General features: G+C 33.1%; 1 protein-coding gene across 1 annotated transcript; it reads left to right on the top strand.

Annotated features, from left to right (window-relative positions):
- Nucleotides 1-530: 530 nt before the first annotated feature.
- Nucleotides 531-25,120, top strand: LOC132729857 (neuroendocrine convertase 2-like). Its single transcript, XM_060715702.1, has 14 exons — nt 531-838; nt 1,417-1,515; nt 7,340-7,438; nt 11,439-11,576; nt 13,280-13,374; nt 14,157-14,245; nt 14,457-14,662; nt 15,277-15,468; nt 15,935-16,035; nt 16,446-16,552; nt 17,047-17,161; nt 18,377-18,560; nt 19,032-19,137; nt 24,625-25,120. Exons 1-14 carry the CDS (start codon nt 659-661, stop codon nt 24,945-24,947), a joined length of 2,034 nt encoding a protein of 677 aa, XP_060571685.1. The 5' UTR covers nt 531-658; the 3' UTR covers nt 24,948-25,120.
- Nucleotides 25,121-27,071: the final 1,951 nt, after the last annotated feature.

Below are 27,071 nucleotides of genomic sequence, written 5' to 3'. Positions count from 1 at the left end.
ATACCTTAACCCTTTCGCTGCCAGAGGGTTATTGTTTTATTGTTCACCTATTTGCCAGAGGATTTTCTAAGAAATTACTATATTATTAATTAATATAATTATTATTATTTGTTATATGTATTATAAAAATTATATATGTTTCCAAATCTGTTAGTATAATAATAATTATTGTCGATGGTATAATTTTCTTTATATTTATTATTATTTTTATTATTAGTTTATCATTATTACTATTATTACTAAAGAAACGGCTAAAGCCGTCCATACGCCGAAAATAACAGGGACGGCTTAAGACGTCCCTATGGCAGTGAAAGGGTTAAGAAAAGACAAAGTAATAGTGAAAAATATTTTACTACACCAAAACTTTAATCCGGACGCGAACGCCGACGCCACCGGCGACGCCATTAGCATTCCATGTTCATTTATTGTTCCATGTTTACTTAATATGTTATGTTCGGTTTTGAAAAAAAAATCATTTCACTTCCTCATTCATTGTCAATTAATCTTATTAAAAAAACCGCCAATTTAAGCTATTTTAAATGCGACACGGATAGGGACGATATTTTAACTGCTTATCTTATACAAACATACGGGTGGGTTTTCCAAAATATACGTAAGATATATTTTTAACTCAGTCATAAAAGGAAAAACAATAAAAATGGAGGTATTGAGCTGGACCGTGATTTATTCCTTAATTACACTTATATTTGCTGATGTTAGTGTTGGAGATATCAGTTTGAAGTCCGACGTGAACCTTGTGCTTAAAGTAAAAAATCATCGAGATAATAACGACTTGTTTAGCCATTTATTTTCATTGAACGTGACGCAGCACAATCAGGTCACTTATAATTATAACATAGATATAAAATTGTTCTCTGAAAATTTATTTTTTTGTGACTTTCGTCGTTTGTATATTCTGCTACTTTGTGACTTTTAATACAAGATGTTTATAGCTCGAAAAAGGTTACGAAGTGCAATGTATGAAACCCGGAAGTGTAGCAATTTTTCTATTTAATTTTACTAACTTTCTTAAAATGTATTCTGTTTGTCTATTTATTTTGTCAACTTAATATGTTTTCCAACAAGGTCATGATCGTATCGTTGAAATCATTCTTTTTTACTTTTCATTTTCATTAGCAATGTCCGGTTTATTTATATGAAGATACTGTACTGATATAATTGAACATAATTGACATGTACATTTTATGAATGAAATAATAACCATATAATGTTATTGTACAAATAAATTTTGAGAGTAAAGTAAGAGAGATGTGCTTACAGTGCTAATATTGCTTTTAATAAAGTACTATTCTTGTACTGATATTTCTATATTCTTTCACTCATAAACTCCTCTCAAATATGACCATAAGCAATGTACACGATATTTATCATTTATAAAAAAGGTCTTATTTGTAGCTTACACCTTCAACGTACATACTGAGATACACCGGCTCTAGACGAAACGCCGCTTTACGACAGACACTTTCAAAAATTAAAAGGCGTTTTGATAAGAAGGTATGTGGTTTGTCCAATATTATATGAAAATATAAAAGGTTTATAAAATGATTGGACATTGATTGTACTTCATTTACCTAAAAGTTTGAGGTTTAAGCTTTGACGCTGTTACATAGTCACTTTTGAAACCTTGACATTTTATTATGTTGATACCGTAGATAATATCTACTATCAGTTTGTTATCATCTATGATAACATTTTGATGAGTCATTTTTGTGTAAACACGTTAAATGTGTGTCATAGATTTGCCCAACAATCCATTTTAAAGACCCATAATACCTCATAAATGCATTTATTTTTTATTTCTCGGAACCTTTTATTTTTGGCGATCTGTGATAAATTCCAAATGGTTACTCATTTGACAATAACCTGAACCATCTTTTGCTTCTATTGTTTTTCGGAAAATAGTGCACTTATAGTTATTGAGTACTTTGCATAAAAGTCAAAATATAACTTTGTTTACATTTTGCTACTTTTATAACTAAAAAATTTAAATCACATGCCAATTTCTATATGTGATAAGCATCCAAAACACTCTAAATCATTATTTAATTGCTATGAAAATTATGTTAGCCCTTTCTAAGGAAGGAAATACCTATCGGTGATATAAAAGTACAGAGATTTAGCTACCAAAAGCCTGGTCGTCAATTGAGACAAAGGCATATCAGGTTCGGTTCAAGTAAGTTAATTAACCTTTTACCCCATGAGCATATTGCGAAAAATGGCCGTTTTCATTGAAAAGCCTCCTGAAACAAGTTCAAACTGCTATGAAACTATGAAAAATGCTTCAATACTAATGAAACTAGGCACAAATGTTGACTACACCATAGCCTCTGTAACAGCATGCTCAATGGTAAATTTCCTGTTACCATGGCAACGGGGGGACGTCTCAAAATTGCCAAAAAACACTATTTTGCATTGTTTTTTTTTCATCAAAACTGATTTCAAAGTGCTGCAACTTCTCAATGAATTGAGATAGAGTAAAAGGCTTTTCAGCGTCGGTTACTAGTTACCCTAAGATCGACCTGAGGCCACTTTTAGCCTGTCACATGGCCAAAATTTTCTTGGCGATGAGGGGAAATCCGCCCCCCCTTTCAAACACCCCAAACAAAAGGGGGCACATCCCCCTTCTGGCAACCCCCTGATGTAATATTTGGATGGGGGACGGCGCCGAAAAAGTGGTCACTTTTTTAACAACATTTCTCAAACGAAGAACAGTGTTTGGGGCCTAAATAGGGCATTTTTTCACTGTTTGAGGCCTCAAAGGGGGGGGGGGGAAGTCGTCGAAACACGCTTATATAAGGGAAAAGGTTAACAAAAAATGATGAAAAACCTTGGAATTACACAAAAACTAGATTTTCCATGTTCATGCCCTTACACCGAAATTTGATGAAAAATTGTTGTTTTTTTGACATTTTTTATTTTTTTAATTAAAAAAAAAGATAAAAAAACCCTTGGAATTACACAAAAACTAGATTTTTCATGTAAACACATGCCCTTACACCGAAATTTTGTGAAAAATTGTTGTTTTTTGACATTTTTAATTTTTTTAATTAACATTTTACTCCATGAGCATATTGCGAAAAATGGCCGTTTTCATTGAAAAGCCTCCTGTAACAAGTTCATATGAAACGGCCATTTTTCGCAATATGCTCATGGAGTAAAATGTTAATTAAAAAAATTAAAAATGTCAAAAAACAACAATTTCGTAAAAATCAAGTAAACAAATACTTTGTTATATTTGTATTTGATAACTTTGTGTAAAAAGCATGTGCATATTTTTTCATGAAAATGCAGGCTCAGTTAAAAGCTTGTCCCGAATACTAAAAGCCGGGTTCAGTATACATTTGTGGTTTATACATTGATGTCACTTTCATTCTTTTTCATTTTTTTGTAATTTTACTCAGATTAAGTTTTTTTTTATTTTAAAGTTTTTACTGTTTAACCATTTTTGTTAATTATGCACTGTTTATTGTTTCGTTCTACAACTGTTTTGCCAAATCTTTTTCATCAGCAGTTTAAGGTGTCTGTGAGGCCCGAGATATTTGTAAGCTTTATATATTTTTAGAATTTTCCTACAAGAAGAACATTAACCTGCAAATGAGTATAAGGATTAGCAATGGAACTGTTGAAAACGATAATCATATTGATTTTATCCATATTACATTTATCTAGTGCACAGAATGATTGTTTTTAAAAAGTGTACAAGTATCCGAATGTTGAAAGCTATCCGATATTCTGCAATGTAATTTTTACCGCTGTCACATGTCCTTTTAACTTTTTATGAATTCTTTTTACCATTACTTTCCATAGCTAAATAAAACTGAGCCTACAAAATTTTATAATTTTGCTTGTTTAAGATGTTCTTTAGGGTTTCAGGTTTTCTCCCATTTACGGGGAAGTAACTCATGCTTACTAAATTGTTTGTTCTTTTCTGTTAATCTTAGGTATTACATTTTCGTTGTCTATTTATAAACATTATGGTTATTGGCAGTGTGCTTTACAGGCTATGAAACTTTCTTATTATGGTTTTGCCTTTTGTTAAATTGAATAATGAGAAAATTTACCTATTGTACATTCATCTTGAAAGAACAGAGACACTGAAGAGTGAATATTGATAGAATATTTTTTTTGACTGGCTTTATATACCTAAGACTGGATTTTTTTCTAGTTTGTTCAGTTAGTACATACCTACAGGTATTCTGCTACAGGAATCATCTAATCAATATGTGAAACTACTTATTATTTTCTATTTGTTTGTATCAAAAGTGTTAATAGAAGAACGTTTGGTAAAAATGAAAGGTAGAAAATTAAAGCTATGCATATAGGTACTTATGTCCATATATAGCAACAGAAAAATGATAACATCCTGAAGTTATTAATTTTAAACACTTGATATTTGTTATATAGTAAAGAGACACAACTCAATCTTTATTATATGATGTAGACTATTTGAGATTTTTTATTACTTTTATACTATACAGGGTTCCCTCTGGGTCAAAATTAGTTTGCGCCACCAAATTCGCCAATCAGAAAAAGTTGGAGCCAATGGCTCCAAAGTTGGAGCCAATATGGAGCCAGTAATTCTGCAAGGGAAACATGCCTATCTTTAGCAGTTATATATCATTAAAATTAAAAACACATATTTATAATTTTACATTTTATTACAGCTGCACATGTTTATTATCTAAAATATAGACATAGTATTATGTGGTTTTCAAATTCCATTTGAATAAATACAATTGTGACATTATAAATGTAATCAAAAACATCATTTTAAGTTATAAGTGAGGTTTGGAGGTCCTGTTTTCCACAGTTTTGCCTATAACAGTTCTTATCACTTAGTCATTCTCACTGACTGGACTGAGCCATGATCTTTCCAGCTTCTTCCTGACATTCTGGTGATCTACAGATACAAAATTAAAAAAAACAAAACATTACTGTAAATTGACTTCATCTAAAAATCAATAAGAACAAAAATGAAATAGATACTAAGTACTTTTTAACAATGAAGAATATTGTTTATTTTAATAGGTTTTGCATGTGATTAGGCATTTCAGCATTTTACATTCAGATAAGAAAATATTAACGCTGCAGTAAACGGTGGCTTTAGAATAATCATTGTGAAATCATTCTTTTAATTGTCATCCGATTTTATATTTCAAACTGTAATTATTTAAATCAGTTGACGAGCCAACTTACCTAAAGTTTAATGTTTGTCAACATCATTGACGATCTTTCATTTCTCTGATTCGCTACTAACACCATTTGACCACGTGTGTAATTATCAGTGCTCCAAGTCAGAGGATTAAAGACGTAAATTGTTCCAATTAACACATTGACACTTTTACCGAAGTGTCACACAATTGATGACATAATTGATTATACAGTTTGATAAACAAACTAATCGCGCATGACCTTTCACATTAGGGCCGCTTATGTAATTGACGCGGCCGCTTATGATATTTAAGTGTACTAGTTGTCGGATGCTTTTATCTTACGTTGGCGCCAGTAAAATTCGCCAATTGAAGATATTATGCGCCAGAATTAATATTTTGTCGCATTTGGCGCCATTGGCGAGAGACAGCGGGAACCCTGCTATACATTATAGGTTTCTTTCTACTAGATTTTGAATTCCATCCAAGTACGAATGTTAATAGGATTTCATATTTATTTAACAGAAACTGGAAATAATTATTGTGATGTGCATACATGTATATTTTAGTATATGGATATGATTAGACGTATAATATTTCTGCATTTAAAGAGTTACAGTTATGACTTTATTTTAAAGCGATGAGACTTGCATTAATATAATTTATAAAGTCTCAAAAATATCATATTCTGAATTGTTATTTAAATTTTACTAACATGTGCTTAGTTTGAAAAGGACAGCTCCTGTCTTATCGTTTTGTAATAGGGGGACAACTCGACTACAGACTTAGTACATAGAGTACACTAAATTTAATAGTGGGTGATTTGTGCCACATGAAAATTGAAAAAGTACGAAATGTAACCTGGCACCAGATGAAAACATAAATTTACCAGAAAGTGGTTTGTTTGTTGTATTTACAAGTTTTCGCTCGGTGCCCCCCCCCCCCCCCCTTACGCAAAATACAACATGGCACAAATCAGCCTCCATAAAATTTCTTATCTAGAAAAAGGTTAGTTTTTTTTTATCTGTACAAAGAATTAGATATTGTACATGTATTAGTACCGTTAAGTTCACTTTTAAATTGACCTGATATGGCACAACCAATAAATGCCCTGTTTTTTTAAAAAATACTTATACAATATATAAATTGTTATTTTAATTAAGACAATGACTATGTAAGTTTTTCTTTTTCTTATTTGTATTTATTAAGAATTAATCTACCAGTTAATTAAAATATCTAAAAGTATCTGTCACGGTTTTAAACTGTTCACCATTTAGGTTAGAAAAAGTGTAAGCGGCCAGATAGCTCAATCGCTACAGCCGCGGTACATAATTCTGTGGGTCATAGGTTCGAGCTCTGGTCAAGCTGCTGTTCAGTTTTCTCATCCTGTTATGTTATGGTTAAGAACTGATCATTATTAAAAAGATACTGTGTAGCCGGCCGGATACCTCAGTTGGTCTTCTGGACAGTTATGGGTTCGAGTCATGGTCAGGCAGTTTCAGTCAGGGTAAATTTAGAAGTGTTTTTTTCAACTGACACGTGTTTGATTAATTTAACAGATTGTATTAAATTTGAAATGGACAAAGGCAGTATTGTATGCATGGAACTTTTAGATCTACAAAAGGCATTTGATACAGTTGATCAGTTAACACTATACTGCACATGAAACTTCAAACATCTGCCACAGATAATGACATTTTTACATGGTTCAAGTCTTATCTCTCATAGACAGCAACTGGTGAATATGGCTGGTACTCAATCTACTACTACTACGAGTATCTAATGTGTCTCCAAGGGGTTCATTTTAGGTCCTCTTTTATGTCTAATATATGTCAATGACAGGTCTTGTACCCTATGCAATAAGCTTTTCTTATATTCTGATGATTCAGGTATCCTTGTATCCGGAAAAATAAATCTGAAGAAATTTTCTCTTTTTGCGTGATGATTTTAGGGATTGGTTAAATTGACTAGCTAAGACAGAGCCTATTCAAGTTTTAACTTAAACAAGGTCCTTGCCTCCAGGTCACATGTAAAGGTACTGATATAAAGTTCACATATTCTGTTAAGTACATGTATTTAGGTGCAAATATTGATCAAATATATTTTGGCGTCGCCTTTGATGCTTTGCATCAATGCTTCTCTTGTTAACATTTATCATTATTTATCAGATATTGAAGTTAATGCCTGTCAGAGTGTATGCTGATACTTTAAAACCCGTAGCTACAAACGCAGGATTTCTGACAAGCGAGAGGCAGTCCGAGATCAAAGTAAGATTTTATTGAACGTCGTTTCAAGCATTAACAATTATGTCGTTGACCGAACCATTTAAAGCGTTTTCTATATAGTTCTTTAGATAAAAAAGAAGAAAAAAAAAGAGAAGAAAATATCCAAAAGGCGCCATAAAATCCAAAATGGTGCGTGGTAAAAATAATCTAAATATTGCACACATTAAATTGTTGTGTGAAACAAAACATTATGCATTTATTATACTTCTCATAAGACAAATGTTTATAAATAATCAAATGTTCGCATTCGCTTCATTTTTGCTTTTGAACAATGAACTTACGTCGAATAGATACTATTGTTATGCCCCCGAAGGGCGGCATATTAAAATCGCACCGTCTGTCTGTGCGTCACCATTTCATTCGTGTCCAGACTGTAAGTTTGTCATGCATCGAAGGATTTTAAAATAGCTAGCCATAAATGTCAACCACATCAAGACGATGTGTCGCGTCCAAGAATAACGTCCCTACCGCAAAGGTCAAGGTCATATTAACATTTTGATAACAATTGGAGTATATTGATACACAAAGTCGTGTTTGGGATGTAACTTTGTCATGCATTGAAGGATTTTAGAATAACTTGGCATAAAATCCTTCGATGCCTACCACATCAAGAAAATATGCCGCGTCCAAGAGTCACGTCCCTACCTCAAAGGTCAAGGTAACACTAACATTTTGAAGTTTCACTTTATCACAAATAAGAGTTTATTGGAACACACATTTGTGTCCAGACTCAAACTCTGTCATGCATCGAAGGACTTTTAAATAACTAGATGTCGCAGTTCAAACGAAACAAAGGGCTCGTTGACTCTGCTGTGAGTTCTGGACCTTGGGTAAACATAAGTATGCGCTACTCAAAATATTTATTCTTCACTACAACAAAACCGTGGCCTGCGCCAACAATTTCTCAATTCAAGTGCAAAATATGAAAATCACAATAATCGATGAATGGCAAAATATATATGAAAAATAATAGCATCATCTGCAAAAGTCTATTTACATGTAAAAAGACAAGTATGCGCTACTCAAAATATTTATTCTACACTACAACAAAACCGTGGCCTGCGCGAACAATTTCTCAATTCAAGTGCGCATGCGTTGTGCAGATTAGCAGGGAAATTGAAATATTAGCGAGAAAAGTTAATCGAAGATATTGAAAAGGTTATAATGTACTATTATGTATAGGTAACGGCTATTGGAAATGAGATATGAGCTATGAGTATATGAATTAAAGAAATAACTACGGAAAACAATAAGGGACATGGACATTAACATATTGTAATAGTGGCAGTTTTAACCCATTACTTCATATACACGCCTTTTAACGCCTTTTTCACCCCCCCCCCCTTTTTGTTGTCTCAAATGATGAAAAAATGCCTTATTTAGGCCCTAAACACTTGTTTTTGTTTGAGAAATGTTGTTAAAAAAAGTGACCCTTTTTCGGCGCGGCCCCCCAACCAAAAGATACATCAGGGGGTTGCCAGAAGGGGGATGTGCCCCCTTCTGTTTGGGGGGGTTTGAAGGGGGGCGGAGTCCCCCTCATCGCCAAGAAAATTTGGACTTGTGAGAGGCTGTAAATGACCCCAGATTGATCATAAGGTAACGTGTAACCAACGCTGAAAAGCATTTGACTCTATCTCAATCCATTGAGAAGTTGCAGCACTTTGAAATCAATTTTGATGGAAAAAATCAACGCAAAATAGTGATTTTTGGCAATTTTGAGATGTCCCCTCGTTGCCATGGTAACAGAAAATTTAAGCCTGAGCATGTTGTTGCAAGGACAATGGTCCAGTCAACATTTGTGCCAAGTTTGATTAGTGTTGAAGCAGTTTTTATAGTATTATAGCAATTTGAACTTGTAACGGGAGACTTTTCAATGAAAACAGCCATTTTTCACAAAATGCTCATGAAGCAATGGGTTAAATGAGATTCGTTTGGACATATAGCGATCACAATTTGGCCGTAATAAGGAACATGTATTCTGTGGATTTGTTGTTGGGATACAAATAACAACTAAGTTAATTAAAAAAAACAACAATCTTTTAATTAAGTCCCAATTGTTTAGTGTGTTAGTGGGGAAAATGAAAGTTTATTAAATAAGTTCAAAATAAATTTAATATTCCTATTTATGATTAGTACAGCTTTATGAATAAATTGATAGAAACAGTCGATTTAAATTAACACTTGAAAGTGTTTACTCTAAGACCGAAGTCTTTATTTAAAGTCAAGGCTTGAGCCTTGTTGTACTGACCTAGACGGTACAGCACCGAACAATGACAAGTTTCGGCTATTTATTTGCTTCCAGACAAGAAACAAACAATTGATTTGTTATTCATAAAGATAATATAAAAATCGATTCGTTTATTATAATTGATAAGAGCCAATCAAATCACTTCTTATATAATGCACTTGGCAAGGCAATCAAAATGGATGCCTCCATGAAATAAAGCGTTGTGTAAAAGTAAACAAATTATATTTTTTTGTAAGTTAACGAAAAATCGATCTGTTACAATATAAATATACAGAGACAGGCATGGTCACGAACAGACCAAAAATATACAGCACTTGGCATTACGGACAATGTATACTTGACCCTGTGACATAGACATAAATGTCTTCTATATAAAAACGATGTGTTGCGTTCAAGAATCACGTCCCTACCTCAAAGGTTAAGGTCACATTAAATTTATTTCACGTTATCCGGACGCATCGGAGGATTTTGAAATGTCTAGGCATAAATGTCTACCACATCAAGACGATGTGTCGCGTCCGAAAATTACGACCCTACATCACAGGTCAAGGTCACACAAACATTTTAAAGTTTCACTTTATCCCCATAAGAGTTTATAGGTACACATATTTGTATCCTGATTGAAACTTTGTCATGCATCGAAGGATTTTGAATAACTAGGCATAAATGTCTACCACATCAAGACAATGTGTCGTGTTTAAAAATCACTTCCCCTCCTCAAAGGTCAAGGTCACACTTCCTTTTTTAGGTTCACTTTATCACAATTAGTGTTTATAGGTACACACATTCATGTCCGTACTGTATCTTTGTCATGCATCGAAGGATTTAAAAAAACTAGGCATAAATGTCTTCCACATAAAGACGACATGTTGCGTCCAAAACCCATGTGGCTACCTCAAAGGTCAAGGTCACACTTATTTTTTGAAGGTACTTATTCTCTCGAGAAGATTTTAAAGATGCACAATCTTGCCCGGACCGTAACTTTGTCATGCAAGGAAGGATTTAAAAATATATTGTCACAAATATATACGACATCAAGACAATGTGTCGCGGCTAAGGTCCATGTCCGTCTGCCCGTTTGAGCGTCCCCACTAACACAACAATCATGTCGAGACTGTAACTGTGTCATACATAGATGGATTTTGATATATCTTCGCACAAACTTCTATCACATGACAACGGTTTGTCGCGTCCAAGAACCACGTCCTTTATTTAAAGGCCAGGTGACATTTATATATTTAAGGTTCACACTATCACAGATATAAATTATAGGTACAAACATTCGTGTCCGGACTATAACTTTGTGATGCATTGAAGAGTTTTAAAATAACTTGGCTCAAATGTCTACCACATCAAGATAACGGGTTGTTTGTAAGACCCATGTCCCTACCTCCAATGTCAAGGTCACTCTAATAATTTCCAAACTGTTACATTGTCATGCATAGAAGGATTTTGAATAATTTGAAATAAATGTCTACCACATCAAGATGATGTGTCGCATCCAAGACCCTTGTCCCAAGGTGTTAAGTGTACTATAAATAGCACTTCATTTCACAAGAACAATATTAAGAAATACGTTACTTCCTTCTCTTTTCTTTTCATTATACCTGCATGCTTAAGAACTTTTTCGGGGGCATTCGTCACTTGCGTGATAGCTCTTGTTCTTTTCACAAGAAAAATAATTTATTTTTTATTAAGTTTACATTAAAAGTACCTGTATTTGTATCATTGCAGACTAATCTTGTTTGTGAACATTACTATGGAATGGGAGTGGAGAAGGTGTGGTCACGTGGATATAACGGAAATGGGATCACAATTGCCATAACAGACGTCGGAATAAACACTCATATTTCTGATTTGAAGGACAATTTGGTAGCAAACTTTCACTTTCGTACAAAGTTCCAAATTTGGTTTATTCGTGACTAATTTATCCATTTTACCTTTTTAAAAAACTATAATATCTTCATACCCATTATTCCATTAATAATTTCCTTTTGCTTATCATAATGTACAAATATTTTTCGCTCTCTCAATATTTCAATTACTTGAGATATATGCATTGTTTGTCATATAGCAATCATAACCACTCTTGACTGTCATTTTGAGGGTCATTCCTAATATATTGTGCTTAATATAAGATAAAAATCTCTTAAAATTCATCTCCTTGAAAACTAGTAAATCTTTTGCATATTGGTGTTATAATTATATTTTCCTTCATATTATAAAGGAATTTGTAATTTCCCATAAAGGAGCTGTTTATATCGAAAAATTAATTTTTGCCAATTATTGGAGAGGCTTAATACTTTTGAGAATGATTGCTGTTGGCAACCGTTTTTTCGTATCAAACTGAATTTATACAATCTCATTTACAATCTAAAAACCTTAGACCTTGAATCGGTCTCTAATGCTATATGGATACATATTTTGGACTACATCTGTCTGCTGACCTTAAATGTTACACATGTATTCAAATAACTTCAAATGCAAACAAATCCCTTCGCTTTCTTATAAGGAATGAAATTACAAAAAAAAATGAAGGAGCTGGCATACAAGTCGGTCTTCCGGCCACAGGTTAAAAACGCATCAACTTTTTGGTCTCTCTGTACACTAAACCAATTATTGACAAAGTTGATATGTTCCAGAGACGTGCAATACAATGAGTTAAAAGGGTTAACTCCCCTCTCTTCAGTGCCACAGCTATGTATGAAGAACTAGGCTGGCGATCCCTTGAACATCGAAGACTGGACTGTTTACTCAATATATTTTAAAAGATGTAAGATATACCATAATCTAGTTGCAACTTATCTCCTACCCAATACCCCAATAGTTCAATCCGAAATATGCACCCCTATCCCTACGCCAAATACAGGTTTTCTACCATACGACTACCATAAGTACTCTTTATTCCCTCATAGCATTGTACTTAAGAATAAACTCCGTAGCTACATTGTCACCCTGTCAAACTTTAGTCTATTTAAACGAGCAGTAGTAGGGTTACAGTACTAGTCGTACTCCCAGTGTTTTTAACTATTTCATCTTCTTCTTTCACTATTAACATTTAGCCATGACTAGAATACATTTCCAGTCTCACCTTCCTAGCATGTTTATGATGCTTGGACTATTTTGCTTTTCCTTCACATTTTACTAACAATCGGACGCGCACTTAATTCCTGCTTATAACACCCGCGAGAGGGGTTGGCAATATTCAGAGATCATATCATTTAATAGATCGCCAATATGGCTGCCATATTTGGCAAGAGATGTAAAAGTCGAGAATTTTCTTTTGTAAAATAGTGTTTTTTTCATACTCTATGTATAGGAACATCATTTCAGGCAGTTCACTTTGTTGTAGCCCTTTTTAGATAGTTGTCATTTTTATTTTTATTTTTTCATATACCTTTAATTATGTTTTAGATAGTTGTCTTTGTTTCTAACTTTTACATGTATCTTTAAATAACTGTGTTCAATTATTCACTTGTCATTTTCAAATATTCTTTTATTTGCACTCGTGATGCTTTTGTGCTTTTTTCCTCCACTTTTGGGTGTTTATAGTTTGCTCACGTTTTCTTTTTAAGAACGAAACGCTTAGTTTCAATTTTGTGGACAACAACGATAATGTTACACCTGAATTTTTTTACAACATTCCTGAAAAGGCAGCTTTTTTTACAGAGTATGTATATCTTATTGTAATAACTTTTCATCAAAGCATTATAATTGTGTTGTTGCTATTTTATTAAGGCAGCGTGGGGGGCAGCTTTTTTTACAGAGTATGTAAATCTTATTGTAATAACTTTTCATCAAAGCATTATAATTGTGTTGTTGCTATTTTATTAAGACAGCGTGGAATCGGCTTAAATCTAATTTGATACCGTATTATGAAAATTTTAAAATCATATTCTAAGGTTATGCTTGCCGTATGTATAAACTGTAAAACAATAAACAATAGAGATTCTGTTATTTACGTTTGTACAGTGCATTTTATATCAGAATAAGAATTCTGTAGCTTTTAGATCCATCCTTCATATATCTAAATAGATAAATGTTTTTTCATATATTTATAATATAAAGTTAACTTGTATGTCATACGATTTTATTTATGACAATTTAGTTTTAAACAGCTATATTCATGATATTTAAATATTTTAAACAATTCAATTTTTGTTCTTTCAATTAAATACGATTCCATTGATGCTTTTGTCGTTCATCGTATAAAATTCCATTGAGATGTTATTTAATTTTTTATACAATTCCATTGTTAGTATTTCATTTTTATACAATTCAATTGATAGTATTTCATTTTTATACAATTCCATTGATAGTATTTCTTTTTTATTCCATTGATAGTATTTCATTTTTATACAATTCCATTGATAGTATTTCATTTTTATACAATTACATTGATATAATTTGTTATTGTTAACGCTGTGTTATGTTGCTTTTGTTTGATTTTAGTCACGGTAACAAGATGGCAAGTATTATAGGTGCTATTAAAGGTAATAACAGATGCAGCGCAGGAATAGCACACAACGCTACCATTATAGGTAAAAACTGTCTTCACCCTATCCAAATAGATGTATTGTATAGCCATTTTCTTGTTTGTTTACTGTTTAAATGTTATAGAAAACTATGTGCCGAGTCATATTGTACATTGTAGTTTCCCACACTTACAACAGTCTCAGCTCGGATGTTTTGTCCTATTGTATTGTTTTGTATTGTATTGTTTTGTATTGTATTGCTCATACTATTTGCTAGCGCTAAAGATCTTCAAGGTGATCCTGATCGGGTCTTCTTTACTGGAACTAGAACCGAAACACTGGTCGGATTCTGACGTTATTTCAAGGGCACTTAACTACAAACCTAACACTATTGACATATTTGCAAATGCATGGGCACCTGATTCACCATTTGACAAACTAGATGTAGCAACAAAAGATGTGATAAGTCATGGGGCCATCCACGTGAGTTTATAGAAAATTCTTTTATAATTATGTCTTTTAAAACAATATTGCGGGGGCCATGTATTCTTAACTCGTAACTTGTCTTCAGCTTCATTTTTACAACAGGACTGTCTTCGTCGAAATTGCTGTTCTATAACCCCTTTTATAAGTTTCATCCGAATTATTGTAGAGACATGACATTCCCTGGGTCAATATGGTACAATTGCTACCTAAAATGTTCACCATTATTGTTGTATCACAGTTTCACAGAATCTATTCAAGTATTGCAGTACCATACAATATGATAAAAGAAACATTTAATTAAAAGGAAAAAACGGAGACGCCGATCTCGTTTTTGAGTTAGCCTTTGAATTTAAATGATTTTCTTATTTAAGGGCAAAAAATTCTACCCCCCCCCCCCCGAAAGAGACCAATAATCCCAATTTTTTTAAAACATACTTTTTATCATTTCGTAAGATCCTGCAATCTTTGAATAAATAAGAAAACACTTATACCTTTCAATGTACATGTATGTATGAAAACTTCAACCGTGTTATCTTTTCTGTTCGGCACATTTCTCATAGTTATCAGCAATATTTAAAAATACATATAAAGTAAATGCTGTTCATTTTAAGGGTCGGCATGGTCTTGGTACTATTTATGTTGTACCGTCTGGTCCTACAGGAAGCGAACTTTCTAACAATATTCACACAGTCACAGTATCCAGTGTCGGTAGAAATGGAATAATTGCGGATTATGTTTATACAGACGCAAGTGTATTGACGTCTGGACTTGGTGAAGGAAACAACCTCACATCTTCCTCAATGGTAATAATATCTTAATTATTCCTGCTGGGGCGTCTATGCCCGATTAGTTAAGGTCGTTTACTTCAAACCACTTGCCCCTCACCTCTGTGGGTTCGAATCTCGACAGGGACTTTAGATTCTTTCATGTGAGGAAGCTATCAAGTAAGCTAACGGAAACTCGGTGGTCCTACTCAGGTACCCGTTCGTACCTGAAATAATGCACCACTAGTAAAGCTGGAACTTTGCCATATGACCTGTACTGTGTCGATGTGACATAAAACCTAGTCGAACAAACAAACAAACAAACTCAATGTTCTTTCTGCAAAATGTGTAGCTGAAAAAGTTCATTTCGCATTAAGATACCTATGTTTCACTTCGATGATTTCAATAAATTCAATATTGTCATTGAATAAAGGTTTAGTGCAGTTATAGTTCCTCATACGAGTTCGTACAAACATAAATATGCGTATGATTGTAAAAATTTAAGGTCACGACGACTTTGGAAGACAGATGTGTAACTGGATTTAACGGCATCTCTGCTGCCACAGCCCAAATAGCGGCGATTATAGGATTGGGCCTACAAGCTAAGTAATAATTTTCAGGAGTAAAAATCCAACTCTTAAAATAATTATCATATATACCGTTATCACTATGTCAAAATTAGCTACATCATGAACTTTTGACAAATGAAACTAGTCTGGTTAGAATTTAAAAGATTTGTAAATAATGTGTAAAAAGAATGATGAATTGTGTTCATATTAATATACTACAGTAAAATAATGATATCCATTTTGGCGAGTACAAAGTCAATGTCATGAACCTGGAATTCTTTTTACTTAAAGTAGAACCTTTAAAGTCCCCATCGCCTTTAGCAATAATATCCAGACGAAATAGTATGCTTTTAAATACAAATGTATACTGATTCATGCAACTTGGTGAAATGAAAAGATATTTTTTTTTTCAATTTTTGAGATGTGATGTAGATTTTTTTTCTCTAGTAAAGAACTGTCATTAAGGGATATCCAACATCTTCTTGTTCAGTCTTCTGAACACAGACAGCTACGAGAGAGGATCGCATTTACAAAGAATGCAGCTGGAAGATACTGTAAGAGCCTTCACTTTGACATCAGTATAACAGTAAAATTATATATGCTTTTAGCGCCAGTTTCTATTATACTTCAGGCATTATAAAAACAGTGCATGAGATTTTATTACAATGATTTGCTTATAATGCAGTGATAAGGTTTCTGTGACTTTCAAAGTATATATGTGTTGCCGCCTTGGATTGACGTAAGAAGACAAACACGAAATTCAAAAACCAAACGCCCTGTTACTAATTAATGGGTCCTCCTGTGACTATATCCTGTATTTTATACATGAATTTCTTTCAAACTTTACATTTTATTAATCTTATGTTAAGTTGCATCCATCTTGATTCGATTTAGTTTGTTTTCAGGGTATCAAACCAAAGCATAGTGTCTAGAAATATAAAATTTGTTTACTGAATTAGTTAGATATAAAGTTGGAACTACAAAGTTGCCAGACAGGAATAAATATAGGATCGTCATTTGCAAATTTTTCCTATGTTTATATCTACAGTTCATGGTGTGTTTGGTTTTGGTCTTATAAATGCCGACAAATTTGTTAAAAATGCACAAAAACACCGTCAAATACCTGAATTGCTCATGAAGAAGCTCCTGTCGCACATAGCCAGGTATGTCAAGAATAAAAAAAAATCTTCTTTTTTCGCAATTTCATAGATTTTGCTGCAATGCTTTTTTATTTTTACAAAATTTATAAAGTAATAAATATGATTGTACATTAATTATGGTTTGATCTTCAATATTTTGTTGAAAAAGGTAACATTGAAGTGGCATTATATCCATCCAAGGGTTATAGTGCCTGGACAGTAGAAATTCAAAATAAGTTAACATTTTGCAAAATTCCTTTTAATTTTATGAACGATTAATACACGTGACCCAATGACATATCTATAAATTTCCATCGGGAAAAACCTATAAGGTTCAATCTTTAAAAAGAGCAACTAGTTTTTATGTTTGAAGCAGGTTCATTTTTATCCGATTTTTTCAATATCAACTGTTAGATCGTCACCATCAGTCAATCTTTTGAAATATATAATCAATTCAACTCAATTTAGATATGAAAAAAGCAAAATATCACTTTGAGTAGCGAAAGATATGTGGATGTTAATAGGATATGATAGGAGTGTTTTGATTTGGAACTTGTATTTGACTCGAGTAGATTAGACTAGGCTAAGATTGATGATTAGAACCGACTGTGATCCGTTTAAATAAAATCCGTGAGAGTCAAATGCAAGCAATAATAGATAAATATACTCCTATAACCGTTATATTTCTAAAATAATTAAAAAAAACAACAACTACATTTTAACCATAAAGGAGCTCCACTGAGGTCAAAAAGCTTAATAACGTAAACTTTAGAATTCTTGCAGATTCAATTGGGTCAAGAAAGCCACCAAAATGGGCAAAGAGGCAATAGAAATATACTCTGAATTCAAAACGATAATAGGCATTTTTGCTTTTAAGCTTTTGGGTCATTTTTACAATAAAAATGACTATTCAGGAAAAAAGGAGAAAGCGAATGATCTGAAATTTTGCAAACAAGTTATTGGTCCAGACATACATCATATGGTATCAAGATCTCGAATAATATAATCGTTTTAGTGCCGTCATGCCAAAATAGTCCTTGCCATAATGCAATTGGCAAAAAGCAAGCAATGTCAATCCAGATGACTCTCCACTCAAATATGATACGGATTTTTTTTCATGTCGAGTCGTATTTGTGCATGTGATACATGCACACATTTAGAAAAAACATGTAGAGATATATACTCGTATGGTGTATTAGTTAAAGTAAATGCACACTTTTATCTTTTTTTTCCTTGAAGAACACCCAAAGCTCACACACAGACGTTCGAGTTTTGTTATGAATGCCAAGGGTTAGAATGTCCAACTATTTTAGAGTATGTCGAAGTTCAAATGGATCTTGAAGCAATATCAACTGAAATAAAAGTAGCAATAACATCTCCTGGAGGAACGACATCAGTTTTAATGGATTTTAAACCTAAAAGAGTAAGTTTTAGTTCATTTTTATACGGATTTCTCTTTAGGTCCGTCAAATGGCAAAGTTTTCATTTAATAGAAAACAATAACTAGAACATTGAAACCCTATCCTTTAAAAACAAAACAACACACAAAAAACAGTAAAAACCCACACCACAAAAAAAAAAACAAAACACACACACATACACTCACACACACACGCGCGCGCGCGCACACACGCGCACATCAAGAGTAAAAAAGCATAAAACGGCAACAAAAACTGAACCAAAAAAAAAGAACCATGAACATCTTAATACGTTTTTTTCTCAGTTTGTACCTTGCTCATTTTGTAGTTTGTTATCGTTGCAATAAATGTCCATAGATAAAATAAGTTATGTATGGTATTGAAGACATAATATTCTTTTTAGTGCCTTTGAATTGCTTAAAAATTGTACCAAAATAAGTTAACTAAAATTATGTTTGCAATAAATTTTGTTAAAGGGCAAGTCAGTGAATGTAAAGAAACTTCGACTATTATCCTGTCATTTCTGGGACGAGGAACCATTTGGTACTTGGCTATTACATGTCCAGGATAAACACTCAGCAAGTATGTTGTTATCTTACATTAAAGATCCTGTATGTTTTGTGATTGATATTGTTACTGTGTGTATACCACACTTGCAAAAAATATATATGTATATAATTATGCAAATAAAACAATTTTCAAAAATGGAAGAAATGTAAAATGTGTACTGCAAATATTTTTGCACATTATATTTAATTAATAAATTATATGCATTCATTTCTTATTGGAAAATTTGACTTGGAATTTATAGAAAATAAATTTCTAATTACCTCCCTTTATTTACATGAAATAATTAGTTCGGTAATATCTTTATAAATAATGCTTATTTGAACTTACATTATTGACAAATCTTAATTTGAGCATCATAATTATGAAATAAAACCATGAAAAAAGTGTGTTACAGGATCTTTAAAGAAGAACATACTTTGATTTTTTCTAACACAGTGGAATCAAAATGAATGAAGGAATGGATTTGTGACCCTGTCGCTAAAATGATTACCATGACAATAAAAATGAACTTTACTGTGACATTTTAAGACTTTTTGTAAGAGACTGTGTGCTAAGTAAGCCCTTTGAATGTTTACATGCGTTCATAGTAAGCTGTAGAAGAAATGAAACACCTAATAAAACAATTCGTAAACTTATTGAATTATTTACTAAAAATATTGGTGCGACGTTCTGTGCATGCGAGGCGGCCATCTTGGATAATAGCATGAATGACAATGCGTAATCTCTTGTTGGGTTGGTTTTATAATAGTTATGTAGATACGTAATCAAGTAGTGTGTATTTTATAATTAAAATAATTATTAGACGCGTATTATAACAAAGCGGATAAGAGTACGGCGGAAAAGCAAGACAAATGTGTATTTTTAGTCAGATTATTCATTTTAGAATTGTATTATAATAATGTCAAAGGGGAGATATATTACGAAAAGTTGTATTGTTGATTCGTGTTGATTAAAAGTATAGATAATGAAAGCAATTTTATGAAAAAGTAATCATTATGTCAGATTTGAATACACTGTAAGCGTTATAATTAGATTTAATTTGAAGTATAAATATGTATGAAATTGTGATTTGGGTTAAATTTGAATTTGAAGCGTAAAAGTCCAAACTATTGACTTAACCAGTTAGAAAGCGTCATTCCTAAATCAATCAAAACAAGTTAAATGTTGATACTGCACATCAAAGACGCCGCCAAATGATGTGAACAGTCAAAAGCATTGAAAATGGTTCTCTATTACAGTTGAATATCCAAAGCACAAATCAATTTTTTCTCCATGTTCTTGTTATGTGCTCATTGTTTCATAATTAATTTGCATTTTTATTTGTGAAAAAGTAGAACCTACTGCATAAATTCACAAAGTCATGCCATGTCTGAAATTCTGAAATGTGTGTCTGTTGCGCAAAATATTGAAACGTCTGGTCGTAGCAAAATAAATTGAATAACAAGTAAAATTGAAATGATTGGTATACTGAAAATGAATTCAAGACAATATGTGCATCGAATATGTTTATTTAAATATTGGTGCGAATTGCATAATGTTCGGAGGATTTTGAGGACGAACTGTTCTGCAGTGGTCTCCCCTTACTGACCGTAGCGTTACCGGTGCAGAGTTTGGCGTACTTTCTTAACGGTTGAGGGAGAACCGCCTCTCTGATAGTGGGCGTGGTTTAGGCTTTGTAACTTGTAATTTAATGATTCGACAAGTGATATTGATCAAAGTTGTCCTCGTTCCCTTCCGCCCCGTCAACAAGGACGAAATGCTAGCATACGGAGCATCATATTAAATTTTGCGACAATTTTAGGCGGAGCCAAACTTCAACAGATGCGGAGCAAATGAAGTGAGTGACACTGCCCCAGTCATTACCTCTCTCAACGGTTAAGTTTTAGAACGATCGACTATAGACTGGCTCATTGGCACGTTATTTACTAGGTAGATAAAATTAGATAATGATAAAAATAAATATGATATTCAAACTTGGCACTATCACTTTAGTTAAACGTTTTTTCTAATCCCTTAAAGCTCTGTGACATGTTATTTTCATTAGAAAATTTGAGTGGTTTTTGTTGGGTTTACCTACACGTAATCGTACGTACTATAACGTACGTAAAAACGTGTACATATACAAAGGAGATTCTGAAAAAAATACTGGATGAATAAATCTATATCTAGAGAATCTAGTAAATTGTTCATACTTTTAAAACTAAGTTATTGCTGAAATATATTTACTTATTCGCGCGCTTCTAATCCCAAATCCTTTCTTATCCTAATTGTCCGGTCACGATTTTATTTTCAATAGTAATCCGGAACCTGTCTACACCGAATTCCGGTCGATTTTTGGCTTGCAGCCAAGCCATTTGTTTTGGATTAGTTGTTCCGGTTAGGTGGTTTCCTGCTTACATCTGGTAGTGCATGATTGAACGGGAAACCAGCTGCAATCATGCCAATCGCAACTTTACGGCCTTTCCGTCACTCTGCGGATTAATGATAATAGCCGAGTTAGTTCCGATTGCAATTGTGACAATTCGGGCTATTCCGTCATACTGCGGAATCAGACGAAGAAATATTACGGAAATCTTAGCTGTTTTAGTTACTTCGGTAATCCCAGTTTGTTTATATAAATAGGATTTCTATTTTTACTTGATTCCGTTTCAATTCTTTTTCAAGACGCAAAAGTTAGTTTCTTTTATAATTGGTTTTTGTCTTTATTAGTTTTATACAATAGAGAATGGTTACTGTAGCAGTATTCCGTCTCCAAGGGCGGTCCTGCTTACCAAAAGTTCGTGACCGAATCACGCAGAATATAAGTGCATGATCAAGTTATATTTAGATCTACTGACAGAGTTTAAACGTCTTGGTGAGGTAATCTAAAAATAGCCCATGCATATCATTAATCTTACCACGTGCTGATCTCCTGTGTTGTCGATCATAGATATTTTAGGTGTAACATAGTTGATACATGCTTATTAATTGATACCACGTAACAAAGTCTTTTAGTGCATTAGCTGCTATATAAATGAAATTAGCAACTGCCAAAACGAATGACTCTATCTGCGAAAAAGGTGGAAATGAAATGTGCACACTTGTTTCCCTTCGGTATGATAGATTGATCTCCACGTGAGAGCCAATGTTAGTATTTTTACGATTGATTATTTTCTTCATTAGTTTTATACAATAGAGAATAGATTTCGAATCGTGTTTGACAAAAAAATATTCGTTTTTTACAAAAAAAGTTGCTACTGTTATCGTCAGCATGTTCCCGTTCAGTTATAATCAGTGGACTTCTGGTCCCTAGTTGGTCCAAATTTACACGCATAACACTGGTGCTCAGACAAATGGGCACAGGTGCTCGTCCAGTCTTGGACTTACCCTACCTATCCCTTTAAAAGTGAAACTCTTTTTTCTTTCTAGAAAAAACATAATAAACCCTTTCTGATATACAAATGCCGTAATTAAAAAAAAACCGTGATAATAAATTGAAACAAAAAAATTGTAAAGAGAAGGGATGAGGGCACAACTGAGCAAGCCTTTCCTTTTAAAAGGAAACTTTATTTTCTTGTTTTACTCTAAAATTAAGTTCCCGATTCGGACAGATATTGCTGATTGTCACACAGCAAAATAAAAAATAATCGCACTTTTTGCAGGTGTAAACATACACCAAACTGATAAGGCTATTCAATCACAATTGTTCGGCCTTTTCCGTCAGTCTTCTGATAAGGAGTATGAATACACAGAATGGATACGGTATTTCGGTCTAACCTACGTTAGGAAACTATACATATAAACAAATAGTATTTTAATGCTGGGAATTATTGGCAAGTTTTTTTCCAATATATCAAGTTGAAATTCGCCTTAAAAATAAATTCATAGATACAAAAGCAAACACATTATTTAAAGGTTTATCATTATGGCTGTAGAAACCGGAAGTACAAAATGCCAACCTGTTGACATTAAGTCAGACTTGTTCAAAATTGTAGATCAGTGGTCATATTTAAATCAAAAATAGTTGTCAGACATATTCAGACTTTATCTTCGTTTGGATGTCAAATACATGTATATACATTCGTTTTACCTTATCGAAGATTACAGTCTCTGACTCTGTTTACATCTGAAACCACGTGTAAGAACTATTTTTAATCCGAGGTTTTTATAAATAATAGCTGAGGACGTTCCGATTGAAGACTATTATGTGTAAATTCGCTCGATTAATGGGTGAAACGTATGATCTGTGAAGGTAATTTAAAAAAAAAAAACATTTATCTTGCCTCGATAACTACTATAATTGCTTAGTTGATTGGTTCAATAAATATTTTGATATTATGCATACACATATTTTTTTAATCTTTTGTAATGAATTTAATGACATTGGATTAAATAACCGAAATAAATGGCAACTGTCAGTGTTTTCGGATAATCGTCTAATCGGATAAGAGAAAACAACAAATAGGTTCGAATATTTAATCATTTCTCAGCCTCCTGTTTAACTTACCCTTTAGGACATAACATTTTGTTTATTTTGGTTTGTTTTCACATATAACAAAATGAAAAATAAAAGATTGCAAGTATAAAATATGTTGCAATTTCATATGCATTCCCGTTTTCTTTCCTTTAACTATTCTGCCTTAACATGTACAAATATGTAAAAAAAATATAATCCGGAAACCTTTCTAATCCGAACTTTTCTTCTGGTCTGGACGAGTTTTGATAAGACAGGTTCCACTGTACTTTGATATATAAAATACTGAAATATAAGTTGACGTAACTAAAAGATGAATTTGTTAAAATGTGAAAAAAATATCTAATTCTTTTAGATTTAGATTCTTTACATAGTAATACGTTATTTTAGTCTGATTCACTCAAGTAATGTTTCTGATATAAGTATTGTTCAGTATTATCATTTTAACAAAATCGAATATGTTCAAAAGGGATATATTTATTATTCATTACAAGCACAATTAATTCATCCATACTTGTTCTTCAAATTAGACATAATTATAACGCGTGTATTTTATTCAAATTTTACATGATGATTTTTTTGTTGTTTTCTTATAAATTTGCTATCAATTTGCAATCATTACCTATACTTTTAATCAACACAAAACAACTTTTTATAAATAATATCTCGCCTTTTGTCCTTTTAATAATACACGTGTAATATAAATAATCTGACAAACAATACACTTTCTTTTGTCTTGCTTTTCCATCGTATTCTAATCACGTTTGTTATAATACACGTCTTATAAGATTTATTATATAATACACACTACTTGATTATGTCTTTACGTAAATAATATAAAAAACCAAACCGATTAGAGATTACAATGTACGTATTGTCATTTAAGCTATAATCCAAGATGGCAGTCGCGCATGCACAGTACGTGGCGCTAAACCGACCAATATGCTGTTTATATCATATGACATTAAGATTTTGGAATATTGTTAAAGCTCAAAAACCTCTTGCTATTAATTTATTATTTTTCTGATTACTTTTTTTTCCTTTAGGTAACATTCAAGTAAAGCATTTATCGCTTACATTTTACGGGACTAAGTTAAAGAACCTTCAGTATAATGGAAATAATTGCAGCACAAACAACAGCAAGAAAAGGGAAAATGATACAACTCTCTCAACAAAAGTCTCGACAACAGAATCGACGGAGCATGTAAAAGAAAAAACATACACGAATTTTTATTTTGATTGGAATATAACTCCAATGATAATTTTTGCAATCATAGCTATTTCGGTTTATTTGCTTCTTAACTATAACTTTTATCGTTTAGTTTATCCTACAAGACAAAAAAATGAGTTTGTAGAAATTGCAAAATGACTATAGCAGTTGTGGATGTGTATTCAATGGCAAATATTTTTAACGTTAGAATACCTAAATACTCTGGAAAGGAAGATTTAGCATTTTGTAACAGTGCATTTGGTGTCTGAAATACATAACCCTACGAAATTAAGGAAATTGATTAAATCGAACGTTATAAGCAAGCAGTGTAGGAGCACATTTGTCTCGGAGCACATTTGTCTTACGTAAGACCGATGCGGTCGCATTTGTCCCACATGAGACAAATGGGACCTCAAATGTCTACCCCAAAAAACTTATTTGTGTGACAAATGTGCTCCGATCAAGTTTTTTAAGGGACAAGAAAGCACATTTGTCTCATGTGTTTTTAAGGGACAAGAAAGCACATTTGTCTCATGTCATTTTTTATGAATTATTTGTCACATATTTCCCCACGGCAGAAATTCTTTTTTAGAATCGAGGTTCGCCGTTTTACCTCAAGTGTAATCATCAATAGGTTTGCTTATGCTTTCTTTATGAAAACCTACAGTAAACTATTAGTTATAATATCTCTAATTGACTTACACTGAAACGTACTAAATCACATTCACGAAGGTACAATGGTGACAGCGCGATGGCACGATGGTACGTTGATGAAAACGCGATGGTGAAAACACAATGGTACGAACGTGAAATAACGATTGTACGATGATGAAACAACGATTGTACGATGGTGAAACAACGAAGGCTCGATGATGAAAACGTGATGGTACTATGATGAAAGACGATGTTACGATAGTGAAAATACGATGGTACGATATGATGAAATTGCGATGGCATGATGATGAAAATGCGATATTATTTTCTCTATCGTGTCATCGCATCATCGTGATTTCACCATCGTGCCATCGTGTTTTAATCATCGTACCATCTCAATTTCACCTTTGTACCATTGTGCAGAGCTGTTCAGGGAGACAAAAATGTTACTTATGTCCAAACGGAACACCATAATCGGTTGATATTGAATGATACAATACCGTGACTCGTTTCGCATTTCGCCGAAATCTCGCGTCTCGCGAAATCTCGCGTCTCGCTTCGTTTCCCGTTCGACGACGCGAGACCAGGTCATATACCGCTAAGTAGTATTCCCTTTATAGTCTACATAAAATCACTTAAAGGCCCATTATGCCTGAGAAATGTTTTATTTTATTCCTCTTTGGTATACTTTTTAGCTCCAAAACGTTACTCATTGGCTAATTATCTGAAGAATATTTCATCTGCTGCTTTTTTGCAGTTTGTACAGTTGAAGAGATTTAGAATTATGTATTGAAGTCAAAGTACTACATTGTTTACATTTTGCTACTTTTATGATTATTTCACATTTTTCGCGATTTTTTTTGGGTTACAAGCATCTAACCCCCTCAGAAATCATTATTTGAATATTCATACTTGTCCTATCTAAAGAAGTAAAAATTTATTTATTTCTGAAATCTCTTGGTACGGGATACTTCGACATTGCGAGATCTCCTGTTACAATATCGTGCCTCGCTTCGTGTCTCATTGGAATGTCGCGTCTCGCTCGATTCTGAGTGGCCCGATATTCCATAATTATGGCATTACCCGGATTATTTAAGGAACTCATGCATGTTGTAAGTGTCTTTTCAATGGCGAATCTGAAAGCCGCAATTCTTGGAAAATGACGACTTTTTATACATATATTTCTGATGAAAACGAAATACGTGTGTAATGGTCTTCTTATTTCTACCATGGATCATTTAAGGGCCTCCGTTGCCGAGTGATTTCAAAAAACCACTTGCCCCTAACCGCCGTAGGTTCGACACATACACGGGGCGTCGAACTATTCATGCGAGGATCCAGGTCAGGGTCCAAATGCGCAATACAGTACGCAGTACGCACGTAATAGGTATTTAACAGTATCACGTGGCCACGGAAAAGCTATTGTGTGCGCACGTAATAAATAAGAAAATTCTATGTCCCCTTTATGCCACCGTAGATACTACCTTGTTTTTGCTAAGAATATTTCTAGTGCCATAAATAATCTAAAAAAATCTTTAAGCATTGAAAATAGACGTATCACAATTGATAACGATAAGATTAGATTTGCTGCATATATGTTTAGGTTCTGGATGCTGCACTTGTAGACAT

The sequence above is a fragment of the Ruditapes philippinarum genome, unplaced genomic scaffold (genome assembly GCF_026571515.1).
Source record: "Ruditapes philippinarum isolate M1 unplaced genomic scaffold, ASM2657151v2 ctg2896_1_1_1_1, whole genome shotgun sequence".
Lineage (NCBI taxonomy): Eukaryota > Metazoa > Mollusca > Bivalvia > Venerida > Veneridae > Ruditapes > Ruditapes philippinarum.
The sequence above is the reverse complement of the archived record's forward strand: the minus strand, read 5'-3'. Positions and strand labels throughout refer to the sequence as shown.